General features: G+C 45.1%; 1 protein-coding gene across 1 annotated transcript in view; it reads left to right on the forward strand.

Annotated features, from left to right (window-relative positions):
* The window catches only part of KIF21B (kinesin family member 21B), a 117,044-nt gene that overhangs the window by 50,189 nt on the left and 45,107 nt on the right, over positions 1–21,748 (forward strand). Inside the window, exons 8-18 of the mRNA XM_030221415.1 lie at positions 1,445–1,640; positions 3,087–3,276; positions 7,329–7,392; positions 8,480–8,695; positions 9,159–9,240; positions 10,167–10,281; positions 10,505–10,693; positions 12,051–12,250; positions 17,879–17,986; positions 18,172–18,240; positions 19,375–19,604. Of these exons, the coding sequence (XP_030077275.1) occupies positions 1,445–1,640; positions 3,087–3,276; positions 7,329–7,392; positions 8,480–8,695; positions 9,159–9,240; positions 10,167–10,281; positions 10,505–10,693; positions 12,051–12,250; positions 17,879–17,986; positions 18,172–18,240; positions 19,375–19,604 (1,659 nt within the window). The remainder of the gene's footprint in view (positions 1–1,444; positions 1,641–3,086; positions 3,277–7,328; positions 7,393–8,479; positions 8,696–9,158; positions 9,241–10,166; positions 10,282–10,504; positions 10,694–12,050; positions 12,251–17,878; positions 17,987–18,171; positions 18,241–19,374; positions 19,605–21,748) is intronic.

The raw sequence follows: 21,748 nt of genomic DNA on the forward strand, positions 1-21,748 counted from the left end.
CTTTCTCACTCCAGGGTCCTGTGCATGCTCAGTTCAACCAGCGTGCCCCATGCACACATGTACGGGGATGCCAATTGAACTGAGCATGCTTGGGGGGGGAGGGGAGAGTGCCAGTGGCGGGAGCTGAAAATGTGCTGCTGACTGCTCCGGGTTTGAGACTGACAGGGGAGGAAACTCTGTAGAGGACTCGTCAGCTGGTGGGGCCCGGGGATTCCCGCCAGCTACAGTAATGATATGCGCTGCCACTGGGTGGGTCTGAAGCAAAACTGGGTGGGCCCCTGCCCACCTGGGCCCACCCATGGCTACGCCACTCTTGTCAGTAGTTTTATGGCCATATTCTGTACTAATTGAAGTTGGCATTGTTCAGAAAGATTTAGCTCATGTAAAAGACTTTTGCAGTAATCAAGGTTTACGATAGCAAGAGAATGAATAAATACTTGGAGTACTTCTTTTGTGGGCATATGGGAGAAATAATTTTGAGTTTATAGAAACAGCGTTGTACAGTGGTTGAAATATAAGTATGATAGGAGAGTAGAGTCAAATGTGATTCCTAGAATTTTTTTTTTAATGGGTTGGACTAGTACTGGGGATCCTGCTAAGTTAATAATAGAAAGATTCAGGTTGGAGCACCAGCTCACAAAAGGAGTAGAGCCTGTGTTTTTTCAGGATTGAGTTTTAATTTCGGGGCAAAACTAGAATTGTCTAAGGTTGCAATTATTTGCCTATCGTTGGCATGTGAGTAAGCAGTTAAACCTAGAGATTGAATGATGGTTTAACAGTGGACCCATAAAGATGTTGAAGAGTAGGGACTAGAAGGGAGCCTTGAGGGACTCCACACTGGGCTCAATCGCTGGACCAGTGATTGAGAGTGAATTCAGCCAAGCCATTAATGCTGCAGTTGACTTCTTTTTTGCTGATGTCTGTAACCTGTTAAATTGTTTTTTGGCTTATGGGCAATTCTTTGAGTTTCAAGACTGAATTTAGGTTTGAGTAGTCAATTTATGGCAAGTATGTCAAACTCATGACTAATGATGGGCCACTACAGTAGCCGCACATAGGCCACACTAAAATATTCGTCCTCTCTATTCTCCCCATTACAGTTACTTAAGAGCTGTCGGACGGCACTAAAATGGTTATCTTCCCTATTCTCTCAACTACAATTACTTAGGAGCCAAATTTATATTATGTAATTAGCCAGATGAACAATGCAGGCTGCATTGAACTTCCTGTGAGCTGCATATTTAACACATCTCATTTATGGGCTAGCTATGACTGCTGACTACAGAAATGCACAAGGACTCCTTTGGGAAGGTGTAAGGGGATTATTGGTGTATATCTCTTCCATGATGAGAGCCAGCTAGACAGGAGGAAGCTTTTCTTTCGGGGATGGTAAGCAGGAACCTGTTTCTCTTTGGGCTTTATTCTTTTGCTCTGACCCTTCTAGCCAAACCCTCATGATTGCCTGCATCAGCCCCTCGGATCGAGATTTCATGGAAACATTGAACTCCCTGAAATATGCCAACCGTGCCCGAAACATCAAGAACAAAGTGGTGGTGAACCAGGATAAGACTAGCCAGCAGATCAGTGCCTTGCGGGCGGAGATCGCTCGCCTCCAACTGGAACTGATGGAGTACAAAGCGGTAAATGATGGGAGGGCTATATCGTTCTGGACGGGGGATTGTCCTTAATACTTTCCTGCATGGTTTTCCCTCATCCCTAGCCCAGGTATCTATACCAGCTTGAGCTCTGGTTCCTGTGGAGTATTGGAATCACAGGTCTGTCTGATCCCATGTTCTGAATTAGAAATTACCAGAATGACTACTGGTAGCATCTCCGTAATTGCACACTTTCCTCTGAGCCAGTGCTGGTCCTGTGTTCAGCATTATACTGGGAGAACTCTTGCTTCTTAAGCCATATTTTGGAGTTATAGTACTGCCATCTCTGCAGGGCCGCTGAGAGACTTAGCAGGGCCCGGGGCAGGGCTACTGCTGCCGCCAACCCCATGATTGTCGCCGTTGCCGCCATGATTGTCGCCGTTGCCGCCCCCTCTCCCCAGGATCGCTGCTGCAACTGAGAAACCTTAGGGCTGGCGGGGATCCCGAGGCCCCGCCAGCGGAAGAATCTAGTGCTGCTCTTCACTCCATGCCTGCCCTGCCCCTGTGGCTGCTTTTTTTTCTCTTGTCGCGCATGCTCACTTTCAAAACCGAGCATGCGCCTGAGGGGAAAATCAGCCACTCGTCACGGCAGTAGAGGTGAGCGAAGAGCAGCGCTGGAAGGGGGCCCGGCGCCAGAGTTCTCTCTCCTGCTCCTGTCGGGACGCGATCACTCGGGGCCCGTCAGGAGCAGGAGAGAGAGAGAGAAACCCCGGTGCCGAGCCCGTGGAATTTTGCCTCCTCTGGCCCTCCTCTCGGCGACCCTGCATCTGTTGATACTGACAATACTGTTATTCAGAGGAGATGTTAATTTGAGATCCTTCCTTACTTATTAGATGTTAAGGAGCCTGTGATTCACTTCTTAAGAGCAATGCTGTGGTTTACATGTCATGGTGTAATAAAGTGCTCTGCTTTAATGTAGCAGAAAGAAAACGGAGCAAAAAATAGGAAGCGTTTTTTAAATGTATATGAGCTGCAACATGGTACAAGGAGGAGTCTATACACCACCTTCCCTCAATGCATTGTCTCATAAAGTGAATAGTTTAGGCCAGGGGAGCCAACTTTTTCAAAATTATTGGGGGTGCTAAGCCCAATGGATATAACCCTTTCCTGGACACATACAAGGAAGTTTCTCAATATTGGGGTGCTCAAGCACCCATAGCACCCACAAAGCTGGCTCCTGGATTTAGGCCACACAGAGAAGAGGTGTTTCTAGGGAGGACAAGGGTTTAGGGCCAGCAAATTTCTGTCCGTAGAAAATAAGTTGTAGGTGACAGCATGGACTCTGTACCCTCAGTAGCTTTCAAAGAGAACTTCCACTTGTGCTTTGAAAATTGATGCCTAACCCACATTTAAAATGTGTGCACGGTGGTTGTCTTAATGAGGATGATTTGAAACTTGCCTCCTCTTGGGTTCTGTTCTCTTCCTGCCCAGGGCAAGCGGATCATAGGAGAAGATGGCTCAGAGGGCTTCAGCGATCTGTTCCATGAGAATGCCATGCTTCAGAAGGAGAACAATGCCTTGAGGATGAAGGTGAAGGCCATGCAGGAGGCCATTGATGCTATCAACTGCCGAGTGACCCAACTCATGAGCCAGGAGGCCAATCAGATCCTTGCCAGATCAGGTAGGAGTCAGGAGTATTCCTTTGACCTTGGGGGGTTTGGGTTTCACTCTTTGGATTCACACCTGATTTGGGGTTTACCACCCTCTTCCACTGGCCGCTGGTTATAGCTGTGCCACTTATGAATACTGTCCTCCTTCTGTTTGTTTTGAATTGAAAGATGAGTGTATTTTTTTTTTCTTTCGGAATTGAGGTTCTTTTGTCCTTTGCATGCCCTGCGACAACATGCGAGTTCTGCAGCCCAGAGAACATTTACAGCTGTACCTCACAGTTGAAAGACTGTGTTCTGTTCAAGCGGAAGTTGATATTTTATTTATTTGTTTGTAGCATTTGTATCCCACATTTTCCCACCAATTTGCAGGCTCAATGTGGCTTACATTTGCCGTAATGGCGGTTGCCATTTCCAGGTTACAGAATTACAGTGGTATTGCGTTAAGGTGAATACATAATGGTAACATACATGGAACATAGTATATATGGAACAGATCTTGGTATATAGATATATCGTGTGCATACATACATGGTAAAGATAAATACATTATGATATTGCCTGAGGGTTCCTGAGTAATAAATTGGATTGTAACATGCATTAGGTCATCGACTATTTAGCTACTGTAGCTTACTGAATGATGAAGCTGGGGTTTCAGCTGACTCCAGATCGTTAGAAGTCCAGTCTTGATTTTACTCTATGGCATTCATTTTCAGTCATGGGCGCTAAAGTAACCCCAAATATGATCTGCTTCCTATGTCACCTCATTAAGGTCTCTCTTCGGTTGTGGATCCAGGAGACTGAAGAAGTGATACAGGAGGTGGATCTGATACTGGAGATCTTCAAGCACTGACAACACTGGTGTTCTTGTATTTTTGGTTTTCACATTGAATTCCATAAGAAAATCATTCATGCACTGGATTAAATCCAGGACTGGGTTAGCTTGTTCCTTATGGACAAGGTGCCATTTGGCCACTCTCTGAGGGATTAGTTTTATCAGTCCTTGATCTCTCCTGGGACTAGTTTCCTGTATTGGTCCTAATTCAGCTGCACCAGTGTGGTAGGTCTTCCCAAACCTGCATGGGTGACTCAGCAACCAGTTTATCTCTATCTATCTATCTATCTATCTATCTATCTATCTATCTATCTATCTATCTATCTATCTATCTATCTATCTATCTATCTATCTATCTATCTATCTATCTATATTATAGATAGAGAGAGATATACAAATTAATCTCATGCATAGTCATTGTGGCTTTCCTGAGAACCTGACTGGTTGCAAGGTCACCGTGATTAGGAAGCCCTACCTGGAAAGTTTGATCAAAGTGAAGATGTGACTTTTACAGCCATGTGCTGTGACTGGTTTTTTTTTTTTTTGTTTTTTTTAGTAACATGTTGGTGAGTGATAGGAGGAGAACCCCTAAAAATTCTCCATGTCTTCTTTAGTGCAGAGGTGTCAAGTGTCAGACTCTGGGGCAGTCCTGCCTTTTGGATACCCTTCTCCTGAGGCTTGTCATTACCTGTAGAGTTGACAGAAAATGGAAGAAGCAGAGAGTACAAATCCCACATTACACTGGGACATAGGAGTATACTGCCCATGGGACATGCAGACTGGTCTTCAAGCTAGTTTTATTTTTAAAACTGTTAAATGACTGTTCCTTCTTTAGTTTAACACAGAGAAGAAGTAACCTTCAGTGATGTGGCCAACTACTTAAAAAAAAAAATGTTGTTCTGGGCTCTGATTGGCCCAGGAGCTCAAGTTCAGTCAGGATATACTGGCTTTTTCCCAGTCTCAGTTTGAAAGTAGAGATAAAAAGACCTCTTTACTGAGACCCTCTGAGCAGCTATATTTCCTGTTCTTCCCAGGCACTATCCAGGTAGTGATAAAATGTTCAGATAGTTTTATAATTGATCCTTATTCAGTTACCTGTTGTTTTCCTTATTCAGTTACCTGTTGTTTGCCTGTTATTCTCTATCTGTTTTTATAGTTCACTGTTCAATATTCTTTGACAATAAACCTTTTTTAATTTATTGACTCAGCTTATCTGGACTGACTAAGAATCCTGGTGGTTTGTGTGTTGGGTCTATGAGTGCTTTCTAGGAACTGTGGGACCACTGGGAGTGTGGCCCCAGTAACCTAGAAATCACCGGGGATAACTTGAGTGGGAGACTTGCCCAGAGGCGTTGGGACCCAGTCAGTGGAAGGAAGTGCTAGTGTACAGCACATGCCCAGATGCAGGTGGACCTGAGCTGTGCTGAGGATAGACCCTCTAAGTTGCCCCAGGCAAGTGACTAGACATTTCTTGACAGAGACCCGAGGTTTAGTCTGTGTTGGGCAGGTTGTAAACCTGAGTTCCAGAGATGAACATCCATTTTGTAACCTGAAGGATACATATGATTTGTTGCCCTATGACCCCTTTATCCCTAGTTGCAAGTTAAGCATTATTTTTGCAACACTCTAGTACGTTCAAGGAATTGGTTTGGGAGAAGACTGTTTGGGCTTACATTATAGAAGGGGGCTACTTTGCAAATTTATAAATGGTTAAGTGATAGATGGGGGGCATGAAACTTGGAGGAGGACCTGGGGAGGGGTTTCACAGAGTCTGAGTGGAAGGAGGTATGGAGTAGGACAAGGTCTTTAGGAATAGCTATTGTTATTGTGGAAAATGGGTATAAGGTGCTATTGCATTGGTATTTGGCTCCAGTATAAATCCAAGGGAGACGTATGTGTTAGGCGGGGAGAGTCTAATAGGCACGGACGGGGAGAGGGATCTTGGGGTGATAGTATCTGAGGACCTGAAGGCGACGAAACAGTGCGACAAGGCGGTGGCAGTAGCTAGAAGATTGCTAGGCTGTATAGAGAGGAGTGACCAGCAGAAGAAAGGAGGTTTTAATGCCCCTGTATAAGATGTTGGTGAGGCCCCACCTGGAGTATTGTGTTCAGTTTTGGAGGCCGTATCTTGCGAAGGATGTTAAAAAAATGGAAGCGGTGCAAAGAAAAGCTACGAGGATGGTATGAGATTTACATTCCAAGACGTATGAAGAGAGGCTTGCTGACCTGAACATGTACACCCTGGAGGAAAGGAGGAACAGGGGTGATATGATACAGACGTTCAAATATTTGAAAGGTATTAATCCGCAAACGAATCTTTTCCGGAGATGGGAAGGCGGTAGAACGAGAGGACATGAAATGAGATTGAAGGGGGGCAGACTCAGGAAAGATGTCAGGAAGTATTTCTTCACGGAGAGGGTGGTGGACGCTTGGAATGCCCTCCCGCAGGAGGTGGTGGAGATGAAAACGGTAACGGAGTTCAAACATGCGTGGGACATGCATAGAGGAATCCTGTGCAGAAGGAATGGATCCTCAGAAGCTTAGCTGAAATTGGGTGGCGGAACCGGTGGGGGGAAGAGGGGGTGGTGGTTGGGACATGAGGATAGGGGAGGGCAGACTTATACGGTCTGTACCAGAGCCAGTGATGGGAGGCGGGACTGGTGGTTGGGAGGCGGGAAATACTGCTGGGCAGACTTATATGGTCTGTGCCCTGAAAAGGACAGGTACAAATTCAAGGTAAGGTATACACATATGAGTTTGTCTTGGGCAGACTGGATGGACCATGCAGGTCTTTTTCTGCCGTCATCTACTATGTATGTTACTATGTAGTATGACTGTGTAAACTTTTTGGAAGGGGAAGAGGTCAGTGTTGGAGGGGCTGGGGAAGACTGGGGACATGTGGTAGGAGTATAGGGTATTACAGGGATATGAGGATAGGTGGAGGATTTAATTGGGAATCAGTTTAGTTGTATTAGGATGGGTACATTGAAGAGTTCAAAGGTTTTTCATTGTGCGTTTCTTGTTTAATTGCATTATTGTGTTAGTTCTTGCTGGTATGTGTTATCATATAATAAAAATAGTTAAAAGAAAAACAACTCTCTCAAAAGTCAGAACTGCACCACAGTTGTTTTCAGACTTCATTACTAGGAATGAATAATAAGCTGCCAATCACTTGTGTTCATTTCCCAGTGGCAAGCATGTCCCTTTTTGTGTCTCTTTTTCCGGCTTCAGGGAATGAGAATGAAGAGATCGGTGTCCTTATTCAGAGTTACATCCGAGAAATCGAGGATCTCCGGTAAGCAAACACTGAACTAAGCCCTGCTTTCTGTCAGTCTTCCAATAGAGTTCTGTCCACATGAAGTTACAAAGTGAAATAATCTTGCACTAATGACATGGAGGGTATTTTTCAAAGCCATTCACCCAGGTAAATGAAATGTGCCCCCCAACCCCCCCCCCCCTTGGAGTGGCTAACAGTGGCTCATGGACAGCAGGGTCCAGAGGGTATAGAAGAGTGATAAGGGTTTTGCAACTGGATAGATGGGAGGATGGAGATTCTGATTTCCTTTTCTTAGCGGGGTTCTGAGTGAGCAGAATGGCACAATGTGAGAAATATCAGCCACTCCTGTTCTCTGTTCAGAGGTCACAATCCTCAGTATCGTATGTTAAGAAATACTCGGCAGGAAATGAAAGCAAACTAAGATGGTTTGCTAGAAAAAAATATATAGTATTGTTTAGTTCTTCGGGAATTATTAGTATTCAAAGCAGCTCAACTTACTGCACCAGCCACTGTAAATCTAACTAAATTGGGGAGGGTGCAGAGGTGCTTATTTTTCCTAGGCAGATTAGCCCAGTGGAAAATTGTCGCTCCTCATTGTAGCTAGAAGACGGCTTTCTCAGGGCACCTGCTTTTAGCTCTGCTAAAAAGGGGCATTCCTGGGACTGTTATGGCTATTTCACCCCCAATTTGCTACCTAACCAAGCAGCCATTTCAAGTCTGTGCAGATTTTTTTAAATCTCATGTACCTTGTTGGCAGTTTCAAAGGGAAATTGCCCAACTTCCCTGTGAAAATTGATGACACTGTATAAGGTGGCGGGGGCGGGCGCAGCTCTGGGCACCTTGTTGGGCAGAGTGGATGGACCGTGCGGGTCTTTATCTGCCATCATTTACTGTTCAGAACCCCTGTGTACGTTGTTGACATGGGCAATAGAAGAGGGAGGAGACACAGGAATAAGACCACAGGAGAACACAACAGAGCCAAAGTAAGTTGAATGTAAGCATCTTAGGAGAATGTTTCAAGGAAAGGTGCATTTTCTCTGGGAGAAGAATTGGGGAAAAATCTTAACCCCCCCCCCCCCCCCTTTTTTTTTTTTCTTTTGGAAAGGACAAAGCTGTTAGAAAGCGAAGCAATGAACGAGTCTCTTCGCCGCAGTCTGTCCCGTGCAGCCTCCAGATCACCATATGCTGTCAACTCTTCACTGGGCCTGGGGACTGGTAGCCCTTCAACCTCTGTGGAGAAGGAGGTTCATGATGTCATTAGACGAGCAAAGCAGGACGTGGAGAGCCTGAAGAAGAATGAAAGGAGGCAGAGGAGGAAAAGGTAACATCTCTGTGACCTGGGAGCACTGTGGGGCAAGGAGAGAGGATGCTGAGGGGACATCTGGACTTGGTTCATTTTTCTGTGTTTTAACTGTTAAAATGCTAGAATAATTTTGTGTGCTATTCTGATGAACAAATCAATTTTGTGTTCTAACAAATTAACGATCTGGTAGCTATTTACTACTATTCGGAAGACCCCAAGTTCAAATCCCACCTCTGGTCAGATAGGACAGAGCTGCAGAGAGTTTTTTTTTTTTTGTGGTAATGCGAAGTCCCAGAGTGAGTGTTGGGTGGCCTTTCAAAGGTTTTCAGCAAGATATTAACAGATCTGAAAGGGGGTTAGTAATGATCCCTTGACATGCGTTGAGTTGTGTGGTTCATCATGACAACTCGTTCTTCAGTGGAATGGACATTGTGAGTGGGCTTAGTGCACTGGACTAAAATCACTTTATCCCTTTCTGCAGCCCAGATAAAGAAGCATTCAAGAAGAGGACTAAACTTCATCACGAAAATGAAGAGGAAACGGATGAAAATGATGTGGAGGAGGTGAGGCATTGAGAGAGCTGCTGGCAGAGGGACATAGATGTCATAGTCGAGAATAGAGGTAACTTCTCTATTTTTCAGTTGCAGCGATTAGTTTTTAAGGTAACGATTGGGGCAGCACTGGAGTATATGCTACACCTAATTTCATGTTCTGCTTTCGGGAGATCTTTGTGTTCTGGGGCCTAGCTTGCTTTACGGTTTCCAGCTGTCAAAGTTGCTCATTTTAAGAGTGCTGGAAAAGCTATTTTCTACCAGCCAGCTTTAGAATGGAATGATCTTCCTATCGAACTCAGGCGTACTAATAAATATACGATGTTTCATCAGTTTTTTTAAAGAAATTTTTATTTAATAGAGTTTTGAAAGTACAGTAGGTCAAGTTCTTGATTTATAATTTTTTGTATTCAATTTTTATTCAGTTTAAAGTGTATTTGTTTTTAATGTAATATATTGAAATTTTTGGCTTTTTAATTTAGGCTATTGTATTTTTAAAAATTTTGTATTGTTGTTTTTGTATTTATTTATTTTGTTTTTGCATTTTTTATGCTGTTATCTGCTTTTGACCTCTTGGGATTCAGCAGGTTATAAGAAACTGGATTAAATTAAATCCACAGAGATTGAGAACCCAAGCATAACTACCTCCTCCTGGGTAAGGAGAGGGAAACCTCCCTTCCCAGATGGCACTCTTAGTGTAAAGAAAATCCCCTCTCCTTGCCTCACAGGAACCTTCTGTCACTAAGGGGCCTCCAGTGCAGACAGTGACACTACTCAGACTTTCTAGGATGCTTCCAAACCCCACCAGCCCCAGCAGACTGAACAGAGCACTAACATCAGAGAGAGCCCACGGTCTGTTCACTTAAAACAACTGAAGGGTAGCATGTTACTGCCCATGCTATCCATCCTTCTGATTTCTGATCCTCCTGGTCCCTTAGGATGAGGAGCGTGATGATAGTGACTGTGAAGAAGAGGATGGGCGAGAAGAGGAGGAAGAGGATTCAGGTAGTGAAGGAAGCCTGGCTGACTCAGATTCTGATGCTGAAGAGAAGGGTAAGAGAAACATTCGCCCACTTCCAAAGAGAGAATACAGAACTGGGTATTTTAAATACAAAGAGGTAGCTTTCTCATGCCAACATTGAAGTCTTTGTTGGAAATTTGCAGCTGATATTGGGAAGCCTCACTGGTGTTTGCCACATTTTTGGTTTCGTACTTCTGTTTTCAGGCTTTCTAGCTGGTGCATATTCAACTTTTTTTTTTTTTTTCTCCCCTGCAGTGAATTATCAGGCAGACTTGGCGGACCTCACCTGTGAAATTGAGATCAAACAGAAGCTGATTGATGAGCTGGAGAACAGTCAGAGGCGTTTGCAGACACTGAAGCTACAGTACGAGGAGAAATTAATTCTGCTGCAGAACAAGATCCGGGATACACAGTTGGAGCGGGATCGGGTCTTGCAGAACCTCAGTAAGGACATAGATATCAGCTTTCCCTCTTCACATTCAATGTACAAACCCCTGGGAAGAGCAGCGGCCATGCTTACTCCTCAGGAATAGCATGTGCTGTCCTTATCCTCCACCTGACGAGCAACAAATCTGGGGAACGCAGTGGATGACAGCTATCCAAGAAATATCCAAACTTGAACATCATGCGACCTGATATTCAAAGCCCCTTATCCAGGTAGCAGCACCTGCTACCCAGATAAGTGCTATTGACTGAGGCCATTCCTTAATTTTCATTAGCATTATTGGGTAATGCCACTGAAAGTCATTGCAGTCTGCCCTGGTACTATCCGGATAGTGTCGGAGTGGTCAGTGGGTAGAACGAAGATGGTTTCCAGATTTATCCAGTTAATGGCAATATTCAGTCTCTAAGGATAAGCACAGCAGATAGAAGGATGAAATCCTCACAAAACATATAAAGCATGAAATAGTGAGGATAATGCAAAGGAGAAAAGCAAACCAATATTATAAAACTAGTGGAACCATGCCCGCTCCTCAACAATGAAACGGGCCCTAGGAAGGCTGTCATGTAAGCTTTTTGTTTTCTCTCCTCTACTGTCTTCCCATCCCATCCATGTCCATGAATTCTTCTCTCCCCTCCCCCTTCCCTTCCCCTCCCTCCCTCCCCCCCTTGATGTCCTGCGATTCTCTCCTCCCCTCGATTTGTGCCTGAACGTTCTCTGGCTGGCGCTGGCTTCCGTTCCGTTCGTAACATACCTCCTGACGTCAGCTCGCTTCCAGTGTTCCCTTCCCTCTCACTGTTCCGCCCTCTGACGTCATTACATCTTGACGTGAGGGCGGGACAGTGAGGGGGAATGGAACACTGGAGGCTGGCTGACGTCAGGAGATGTTACGAACCCAGGCAGCCAGACATGGAACGTTGGAGGTGCAAATTATTTTAAAGGATATTTTAATAAAATGACCTTCCAAATACAAAACAACTTGCTCATCTACAGATGTGTGTGGCACAAGGGCTAGGATGATACGGCCGTGTTTCAGCGATGTTGTCTGCATCAGGAGTCACTCAGTCTAAACGTAGTGTCTCACAGAATTCAGTTCTGAGCTTATGTAGAGTAGTTGTACAGTCCACAACACACACTGGCACATCTATAATTATCTGTAATTTTAGACTGAGTGGCATAATGGACAGGTTGAGTCAGTCCTGGGTTTACCATATTATGTGTATGGGTTTATAGTTCCAGTTTCCATAATTTAAAAAAGATTACATGCATAGTAGGAAACAATCAGGACAAGATCATAAAACACATCTAAGCCAGGTACTATCTGGTAACTTCTGTCACCCTTTGCTTCTGTGGTCACAGGCACCATGGAGTGTTACACTGAGGAGAAGGCCAACAAGATTAAGTCAGAATATGAGAAGAAGCTTCGGGAAATGAACCGGGACCTGCAGAAGCTGCAGATGGCGCAAAAGGAGCACGCCCGCCTCCTGAAGAACCAGACGCGCTATGAGCGGGAGCTGAAGAAGCTGCAGGCGGAGGTGGCTGAGATGAAGAAAGCCAAGGTGTGGCAGAGTGAGAGGGAGGGATACAGATAGAGGGCCTTGACATGGGTACAGCGTAACAGAGGGATGTCTGTCTGCAGGACGAGGCCATATATTGTGACGTTATGTCTTGGAAGAAGGGGAAATGTTCATAGAATGTGATCGTGATATGTCTGTCTCAGCAAGGAGGAGCATTGGCTGAAAAATGTCTGTATGTCTTTCTCTTGGTGCAGGGCATAAGATGTCTCCAGGGGAAGGGGTGTGGGGAGGGAGAGAGCTTGAAGTAAGTTTATCTTAGGGAGGGTCACACTTTGATGCAATGCAACAGTCCTCTGTCTCTACCTCTGGAAGCAGGTGAGAAGAGAGGTGGCATCTGTTGCCAACCCTCTAGGAGGTTTGCAAAATGTAACTGCTATCTGAATATTGACATTAAACGTAACTAATGTCAATATTCAGATAGCAGTTACGTTTTGCAACCCTCCTAGAGTGGTAAGATAGTGCAGAATGAACATCCTATATAATAATTTGCACTTCCAACATTCTGCGTCTGGATGCCTGGGTTCGTAACACAATTCCCATTGGTCCGCCCTCGTGTCAGAATGTGATGACGACGGAGGGCGGATCAATGAGAGGGAAGGGAAACCAGCACCAGCCAGCCACAGATCGTTGGAGGTGAGGATTCAATTGCGGGAGAATCGCCCCCCTCCCTCCCCCCCCCTGTTCTCCGAGCTCCAGGCCCCCCCTCTCCTCAGAGTTCCAGGTCTGCCTCCCTCCCTCCCTCTCCTCCCCTCCCCGTTCCAGACCCTTGCACCTCCCTCTCTCTCTTCCCTCCGAGTGGCAGCCCGACAAGCGGGCCAGCCTGAATTTAAATGTTCTTACCTTGGGGTCCGCCGGCAGCAGTAAAAGGCGAGCAGGCACGGCGCTTCAGCCTGCCTTCCCTTCTGTCTCAGCTCTGCCTCTGGTCACGCCCTTCCAGAAACAGGAAATGAGGGCGGGAAGGCAGGCTGAAGCGTCGTGCCTGCTCGCCTTTCACTGCTGCCGGCGGACCCCGAGGTAAGAACTTTTAAATTCAGGCCGGCACACAGGAAGGCGAGGGGCAGGCGGAGGACTGGGAGAAGAGGGCGGGCAACGCAGGTTGGGCTGCCACTCGGAGGGGAGAGGGAGAAGAGGGCATGGAACTCGGATGGGAGGAGAGGGAGGGGGGTCTGGAACTCGGAGGGAAGAGGGGCCTGGAACTAGGAGGGGAGAAGAGAGAGGGAGGGAGGTGCAGGGGTCTGGAACTCGGAGGAGAGAGAGGGAGGGGGGCATGGAACTCCAAGGGGAGGGGGAGGGAGGGGGCCAAGCTAGAACTTGGAGGATAACCTTGCTAGCGCCCATTTCATTTGTGTCAGAAACGGGCATGTTTTACTATTAAATAAATAAATAGGTGCCTTTTCTAATATCTGGGGTGGGCTTATACATGTGAAAAGCAAGTCTCTAATCCAAGTGCCTGGATTTATGTGCCCTCTTATGTAGAATAATTAGCTCTTATGGATTTAAGTGTACACTTAAGCATGAAAGTGCCAGCAGGGCACCTAGGCGTTAGTCTGTACATTTGAGTGCCAAATGTATAACAATATTTAGAGTCTTGTCCTTATGTGTTATATGCAGAAGCCTCTATTCAGATTCTACATAAACTTGTACAGTATTAATTGTGTGAGTAATTTATACTTAATATTCAGGTGCTCTATATGTAGAAAAGAAAATTCTATAACCTAGGTGCTCATAGTTACATGCCCCCATCATGTATGTAAATGTTTAGAATACTAGCGTATATGCTAGTATGATGCCTAAGGGGCAAAGTTATCAATGGGGGCTACTGTTAAGATGGGTTATTTTGCCACTAACTTGTGCTGTTTTAGCACAGGTCCCATTTTATTTGTAACAGTAACCTACATTGATAACTTCTCCCTTAATTAAAGGGGGGAAAAAGTCTCTTGAAATTGAAATCACTGTTATATGTAATAAAAGTGAGTGAAGTACAAAGTACAGTCAAGACATTGTGACATCACTGATGAGGTTGGCTCTTAGGCACTGGTGGAATGAGGCATTATGACATCACAATATCAGCTCTGGTTACCAGAGACTGAAACTCTTCACACTAGGGGGAAAATCAATGTGAGTTCTGTTAAAACAGGTTATTTTACTATTAATTTGTGCTGTTTAATTTAGCATAAGAACATAAGAGTAGCTATACTGGGTCAGACCTATGGTCCATCTAGCCCAGTATCATGTTTCCAAACAGTGGCCAAGCCAGGTCACAGGTACCTGGCAGAAACCCAATTAGTAGCAACATTCCATGCTACCAATCCTGGGGCAAGCAGATGCTTCCCCATGTCTGTCTCAATAGCAAACTATGGACTTTTCCTCCAGGAACTTGTCCAAACCTTTTTTAAACCCAGAAACGCTAACCACTATTACCACATCCTCTGGCAAAGAGTTCCAGAGCTTAACTATTCGTTGAATAAAAAAATATTTCTTCTTATTTGTTTTAAGTGTTTCCATGTAACTTCCTCTAGTGTCCTCTAGTCTTTGTACATTTGGGACAAGTAAAAAATCGATTTACTTCTACTCATTCTACTCCACTCTGGATTTTGTAGACCTCAATCATATCTCCCCTCATCCGTCTCTTTCCAAGCTGAAGAGCCCTAAGCTCTTTAGCCTTTCCTCATACGAGAGGAGTTCCACTCCCTTTATCATTTTGGTCACTGTTCTGTGAACCTTTTCTAATTTTGCTATATCTTTTTTTTTTTTTTTTTTTTTTAGATATGGTGACCAGAACTGAATGCGGTACTCAAGGTGAGGTCGCACCATGAAGCAATGCAGAGACATTATAGTATTTTTGGTCTTATTCACCATCCCTTTCCTAATAATTCCTAGCATTCTTTTTGCTTTTTTGGCCGCCTCCATACACTGAGCAAAAGGTTTCAGCGTATTGTCTACAACGACTCCTAAATCTTTTTCTTGGGTGCCGACCCCCAAGTGATTTGGATTATTCTTTCCGATGTGCATCACCTTGCATTATCCACATTAAATTTTATCTGCCATTTGGAGGCCCAGCCTTCCAATTTCCTAAGGTCTTCCTGCAATATTTCACAGTCTGCACGTTTTAACAACCTTGAATAGTTTTGTCATCTGCAAATCTAATCACTTAATTCATCGTTCTGATTTCCTTATCATTTATAAATATGTTAAATAGCACCAGTCCCAGTACTGATCCCTGCGGCACTCCACTGTTCACCCTCCTCCATTGAGAGAAATGACCGTTTAACCCTAACCTCTGTTTTCTGTCCAATAACCAATTCCTAATCCAAACCAGAACCTTGCCTCCTATCCCATGACTCTTTAATTTTCTCAGGAGTCTCTCATGAGGAACTTTATCAAAAGCTTTCTGAAAATCTAGATACACTACATTAACTGGCTCATCTTTATCCACATGTTTTATTCACACCTTCAAAAATATGAAGCAAATTGTTGAGGCAAGACTTCCCTTGGTTGAACCCATTCTGACTCTGTCCCATTAAATCGTGTTTTGTCTATGTTCTGCAATTGTATTTTTTATAATACTTTCTACTATTTTTCCCAGCACTGAAGTCACGCTTACCGGTCTGTAATTTCCCCCGATTGCCCCTAGAACCCTTTTTAAAAATCGGCTTCACATTGGCCACCCTCCAATCTTCAGGTACTATGGATGATTTTGATGACAGGGTTAGATATTACTAACAGCAGATCAGCAACTTCATGTTTGAGTTTTTTTGAGTACCCTTGGATGTATGCTATCTGGGCGGTCCATGTGATTTACTACTCTTTAGTGTGTCTCTTTGGCTCAGTACATCTTCTAGGTTCACCAAGATTTTTCAGTTCCTCTGCATTATCACCCTTGAAAAACATTTCTGGTTCAGGCAGATCTCTTACAGCTTCTTCAATAAAGACAGAAGGAAATAATTAATTCAGTTTCTCCGCTATGGCCTTGCCCTCCCTGAGCACCCCTTTTCCTCCCTCGTGATCTAATGGTCCCACGGATTCCCTCACAGGCTTTCTGCTTCTGATGTACCTAAAAAAGTTGTTACTGTGTGTTTTAGCCTGTGCTGCAAGTTTGTATTCATATTCTCTTTTAGCCTTCTCTGACTTGCATATGTTGCTTCTTTTTTTTCTTCGTTTGGGTCCTTTTTTCCATTCTTTGAAGAACAATCTTTTGGCTGTAATAGCCTCTTTTACTTCACCTTTTAACCATGCTGGCTGTGGGTTTTCTCTTCTTTCCATCTTTGCAAATATGTGGAATGCATCTGGTCTGGGGTTCCAAGGTGGTATTTTTGAATAATGTCCACGCCTTAATTAGTGTCCTAACCTTAGCAGCCGATCCTCTGGTGTCCATATGTACCAAGACAGCCGGCTCCTCCCCAGCACTATCTAAGGTCCTGTCTTGGTGACATGAGAGGCCCACCACCTTCACACCAGGTAGGCAAGTGACCAGGCAATCCTCACGTCCATCAGCCACCCAGGTATCTACATGCCTAATACTACTAATAATAATTTCTGAAGTGCTACTAGACGTACGCAGCGCTGTACACTTGAACATGAAGAGACAGTCCCTGCTCGACAGAGCTTACAATGTAATCAGGACAGACAAACAGGACAAAATAAGGGATAAGGACAGAGTAGCAAGATTCCGGAATCCCAAAGAGTAGCAAGCTTCTGTGCAGAATCCCAAAGAGAAGCAAGGTTCCGGAATCCCAAAGAGTAGCAAGATTCCGGAATCCCAAACACTACTGCTACTACTACTGATCATTTCTATAGCGCTACTAGACATACGCAACGCTGTACACTTGAACATGAAGAGACAGTCCCTGCTCGACAGAGCTTACAATCTAATTAGGACAGACAAACAGGACAAACAAGAAATAATGGAATGACCAACTACAACAGCTGTCCTAACCCTTTCTGCCTGGGCAAAAGTTCTTGGAGACATATCCTCAGTGCACAGGTTCTATTAGTGAGACCTAGTTACTAATAACTGGGGTTAACTGTAAATTGAGGCTGCAAATCGGTGGGAAAATGTGGGATACAAATGCTACAAATAAAATAAAAATAAATTAACATGTCGTAATAACTCACATTGATAACTTTGTCTCTAAACGCTATTCTGCATGCAACTATCTTGCATAGTGCAGTGTAGGGAGGGACAGACGCAGGGCTCCCTCTTATAATTTTTATGTGTGTCCTTCCGCATTTAGATGCCCAACATGCCAACTGTATGGCTGATGTAAATGCAGGCACATTGATACCGGGTTGCTTTGGGATTCTGTAACAGAACCTAAGTCGCCCTTCTTCCTTACTAGAATAGGTTTCAAGGTGCCTAAATGGAGCCATCCAGTTATAGAGCTGCTAATTTGAAACATCTCTAGATGGTTCCAATTATTCCTAAGACATTTTACTGAAAATTGACCAGGTTTGTTAGTCACTTAGAACTGTATGGAGTAGGTGTGATATTTAAATTTTTAACTAAATAAATGCTGATCTAATATTACGGTGATATCTGACTGACTATATCTGGGGAAGGGGGAGGAGTTGATAGAATGACACCTAGGCTGTTCTTCTTCGCATATGCAGGTGACACTCATGAAGCAGATGAGAGAGGAGCAGCAGCGCAGGCGACTGGTGGAGATGAAAAAGAGCAGGGAGATCGCTCAGCTGAAGAAGGAGCAGCGCAGGCAAGATGTGAGTGCGAGGGGCATGGCATACGTGGTAGCCCTGACGGCTGAACCTGCATCGTTTCTCCTACCTAACTGATAGAGTGGATTTTAATCCTAAGGGCCTCCCTTAGATAAATCCCCCAATATGTCTCCAGTTTACACAAGACCTGGCTGTTTAGGAACTGACCTCAGGAATCCTGTATTTTACAGTTCCAGATCCGTGCACTGGAGTCTCAGAAGCGGCAGCAGGAGATTGTTCTGAGGAGGAAGACCCAGGAGGTGCGTGATTCTCACCGGGGTTGGTCAACACAGTAACATAGTAACATAGTAGATAACAGCAGAAAAAGACCTGTACGGTCCATCCAGTCTGCCCAACAAGACAACTCATATGTGCTACTTTTTGTGTATACCCTACTTTGATTTGTACCTGTGCTCTTCAGGGCACAGACCGTATAAGTCTGCCCAGCACTATCCCCGCCTCCCACCACCGGCTCTGGCACAGACCGTATAAGTCTGCCCAGCACTATCCCTGCCTCCCACCACCGTCTCTAGCACAGACCGTATAAGTCTGCCCAGCACTATCCCTGCCTCCCAACCACAAGTCCCGCCTCCCACCACCAGCCCCTTCTGAACTCAGCTAGCACAACTCTTGCTGAATTTCCAGAGGGGGGCAGTACGGACTCCTCTAAAAGCACCCCTGCCTGGTGTGTGGTCTCCACATTCTGGGCAACCCAGCTGAGGGGGGAAGTTATCAATGTGTTAAATCAGGTTATTTTAGCACAGTCTCGTTTTATGCAATGAGACCCTATGCTATTTTACCGACCAATGGTTAAGTAATCCATCTTAACAGTGGCCCACGTTGTTAACTTCACCCCTGAATAGACATCCTGGTATTTGGTGGAGCTGTGTTGGCTCTTGCTAAGACTTTCAGGTCTGCTGGAATGGCATACATCCTCTCGGAATCAAGTGGCCAAGTTTGGCATCTACAGTGGCCATCAGTCACAGGAGTAGAGTCCAACTGTGTTTGTTTTGCTTTTGGCTTTGGCGCTGATTCGTGTTCAGCCTCGATTTGGTTTCAGCTGAAAATGCCTGTGCATTTTCAGCAGGAATCGAAACTATGCTGTGTGGCCCTCACTTCCTCCCCCTCCCGGCAGCAGGCCCCTCCTGGGACTACAGAGTTGTTGGTGGTTAGTGGGAGCAGGAGCGATCCCCACTTGTTCCTACCCATGCCTGCTCTCGCCTCAAAATTTCTTTGGGACTTCCAGTGACTGCTGGAGGTTGTGGCAACTGTTTTGAGATTGGAACTGGCATAGGCAGGAGTAACTGTTTAAACAAAGAGGTATAATTGTAAAATGACATCCAGGATGACTTGAGATGATTCGCTCATTCACCTTTCACTTTGTCCCCACCTAGGTTTCAGCTCTGAGACGCCTCACCAAGCCCATGTCGTACCGGGTAGCTGGAAGAGTAGGCCCGAAGCCGCCCCTGCTGGACTCGGGAGCGGAGCTGTCTGCCAGCACCACATCCTCAGAGCCAGACTCTGGTGCACGCACTGTCTCAAGCATTGTGCGTCAATGGAACCGAAAGGTGAACGGCTTTCTGGGAGAGCCTTCTACGTCAGTAAATGGAATGCGGCCTGCTAGGTGAGAGATCACATGGAGAGAGGGAGCCAATTATCAAGCTAATCTGTTCCTGGATTTACCCTATTGCATGCAAGTATTTTGATGTCCTGCTTAGTGATATCAGTTACCTCTTTCTGCATGCAGTGGTGCAGCGATGGATTAGTCTATGCTAGATGACAGGAAGTCACTCCATCAACGGGGTTTCTCTTGCTCTGTTTTACTGAAAAGTAAATAATTATGTATCCTTCGAAGTTCTAGTGGTAATGAATTCCAGAATGTTACTGCTTTATAAGAGATGGAAGTAGACAACTTGTATCTGAAATTGTGCACTGGCAGGTAATATAATAAACATTGCACCCTTAAATGACCAGATTTATAACTAGTAGAGATATTATCTAGTTTCACTAGATAATAAGGAGCCTCACCACGCAACATCCTAAAAACTAAAATCCCTAATTTAAACTGCACCCACAGCTCCACCAGCAGCCAGTGTAAATCCAACAAATAATGGTGTTATCGAGTCAGAGAATAAATTAGCCTAGCAACAGTGTTCTGAATTTGTAAACTTTGCAAAGAAGCTTTAGAGCAGACCAAAATAGACTATTACAATAGTCTACTCTGGAAAGGATTAGAGACTGGACAACTAATCTAACGCAACTTTTTCAACAAAGGGAAAGGCTTCTTGATCACAAGATTGATAGAGATCGCATTGAATGCATGCTGTCTAGCTGTACACCAAACACCCTAGTTGACATTTCAAAATGAAACTGGTCTGTCCCACCCTTAAATTTTAAACAACTAAAAGGGTGGTCTGTAGGTCCCAACCAAAGGAATTTTGTTTTTTCTTTGTTTAACTTAAACCTATCCAGTTCATTTTCGAAAGAGATCCCCGGCCATCTTCCGACACAAATCGGGAGATGGCCGGCGATCTCCTGAACCCAGCCAAATCGGTATAATCGAAAGCCGAGTTTGGCCGGCGCCAACTGCTTTCAGTCGCGGAGCCGGCGAAACTTCAAAGGGGCGTGTTGGTAGGGTAGTGAAGGCAGGACGGGGGCGGGACAAGGGCATGCTCACGAGATGGCCGGCTTCGCCCGATAATGGGAAAAAAAAGCCAGGCTTGATGAGCATTTCGCCGGCTTTACTTGGTCCCTTTTTTTCTCGACCAAGCTTCACAAAGGAGCCCCAACTGACCAAATGACCACCGGAGGGAATCGGGGATAACCTCTCCTTACTTCCCCAGTGGTCACCAACCCCCTCCCACCCAAAAAAAAAAAAACTTTTTTTCCAGCCTCTATACCAGCCTGAAATGTCATACTCAGCTCCCTGACAGCAGTATGCAAGTCCTTGGAGCAGTTTTTAGTGCGTTCTGTGCACTTCAGGCAGGTGGACTCAGGCCTATCCCCCCCCCTACCTGTTACACTTGTGGTGGTAAATGGGAGCCCTTCAAACCCCCCCAAAACCCACTGTAGGTGCCCCATTCACCCCTTAGGGCTATGGTAGTGTTGTAAAGTTGTGGGTTTTTGGGGGGGATTTGGGGGGCTCAGCACACAAGGTAAGGGAGCTACGTACCTGGGAGCTACTGTTGTTTTTTTTAATTTTTAGAAGTGCCCGCTAGGGTGCCCGGTTAGTGTCCTGGCATGTGAGGGGGGCCAGTGCACTACAAATGCTGGCTCCTCCCATGACCAAATGCCTTGCATTTTGCCGGGTTTGAGATGGCTGGGCCCGGTTTTCATTATGGTTGAAAAACGAAGCCGGCCATCTCCTCTACACCTGGTGATCGATTTAGCTGGCTCCAACAATATTTCAAAAATACAGTTGGCTCCGCCCCCTTGCGGCGCCTGCCCCGAAGATGGCTGGCCAGCTATTTGGCCGACGCCGTTCAATTATGCCCCTCCACGACTCATGATCCAATTTTCTATTATGGTGAAACAATAATACCAGCAAGTGTCTTCGACCACTCAGAAAAGACGGGATATATATCGTCTGTATATATGAAGAAAGATAGATTTGCTTGTTCCAAAAGAATTCCCGGTGATTGTAACAATATATTGAATTGGGTGGGTGAAAAAGGAGAGCCCTGCGGAACCTCAAGGTGATCTCCAGTAACCTGATGTTCACTCATTCTACTTTACTGAATAGGACCTATAGGTAAGAAAACCTTGAAG

Source organism: Microcaecilia unicolor, chromosome 12, assembly GCF_901765095.1.
Source record: "Microcaecilia unicolor chromosome 12, aMicUni1.1, whole genome shotgun sequence".
In the NCBI taxonomy this organism is placed as follows: domain Eukaryota; kingdom Metazoa; phylum Chordata; class Amphibia; order Gymnophiona; family Siphonopidae; genus Microcaecilia; species Microcaecilia unicolor.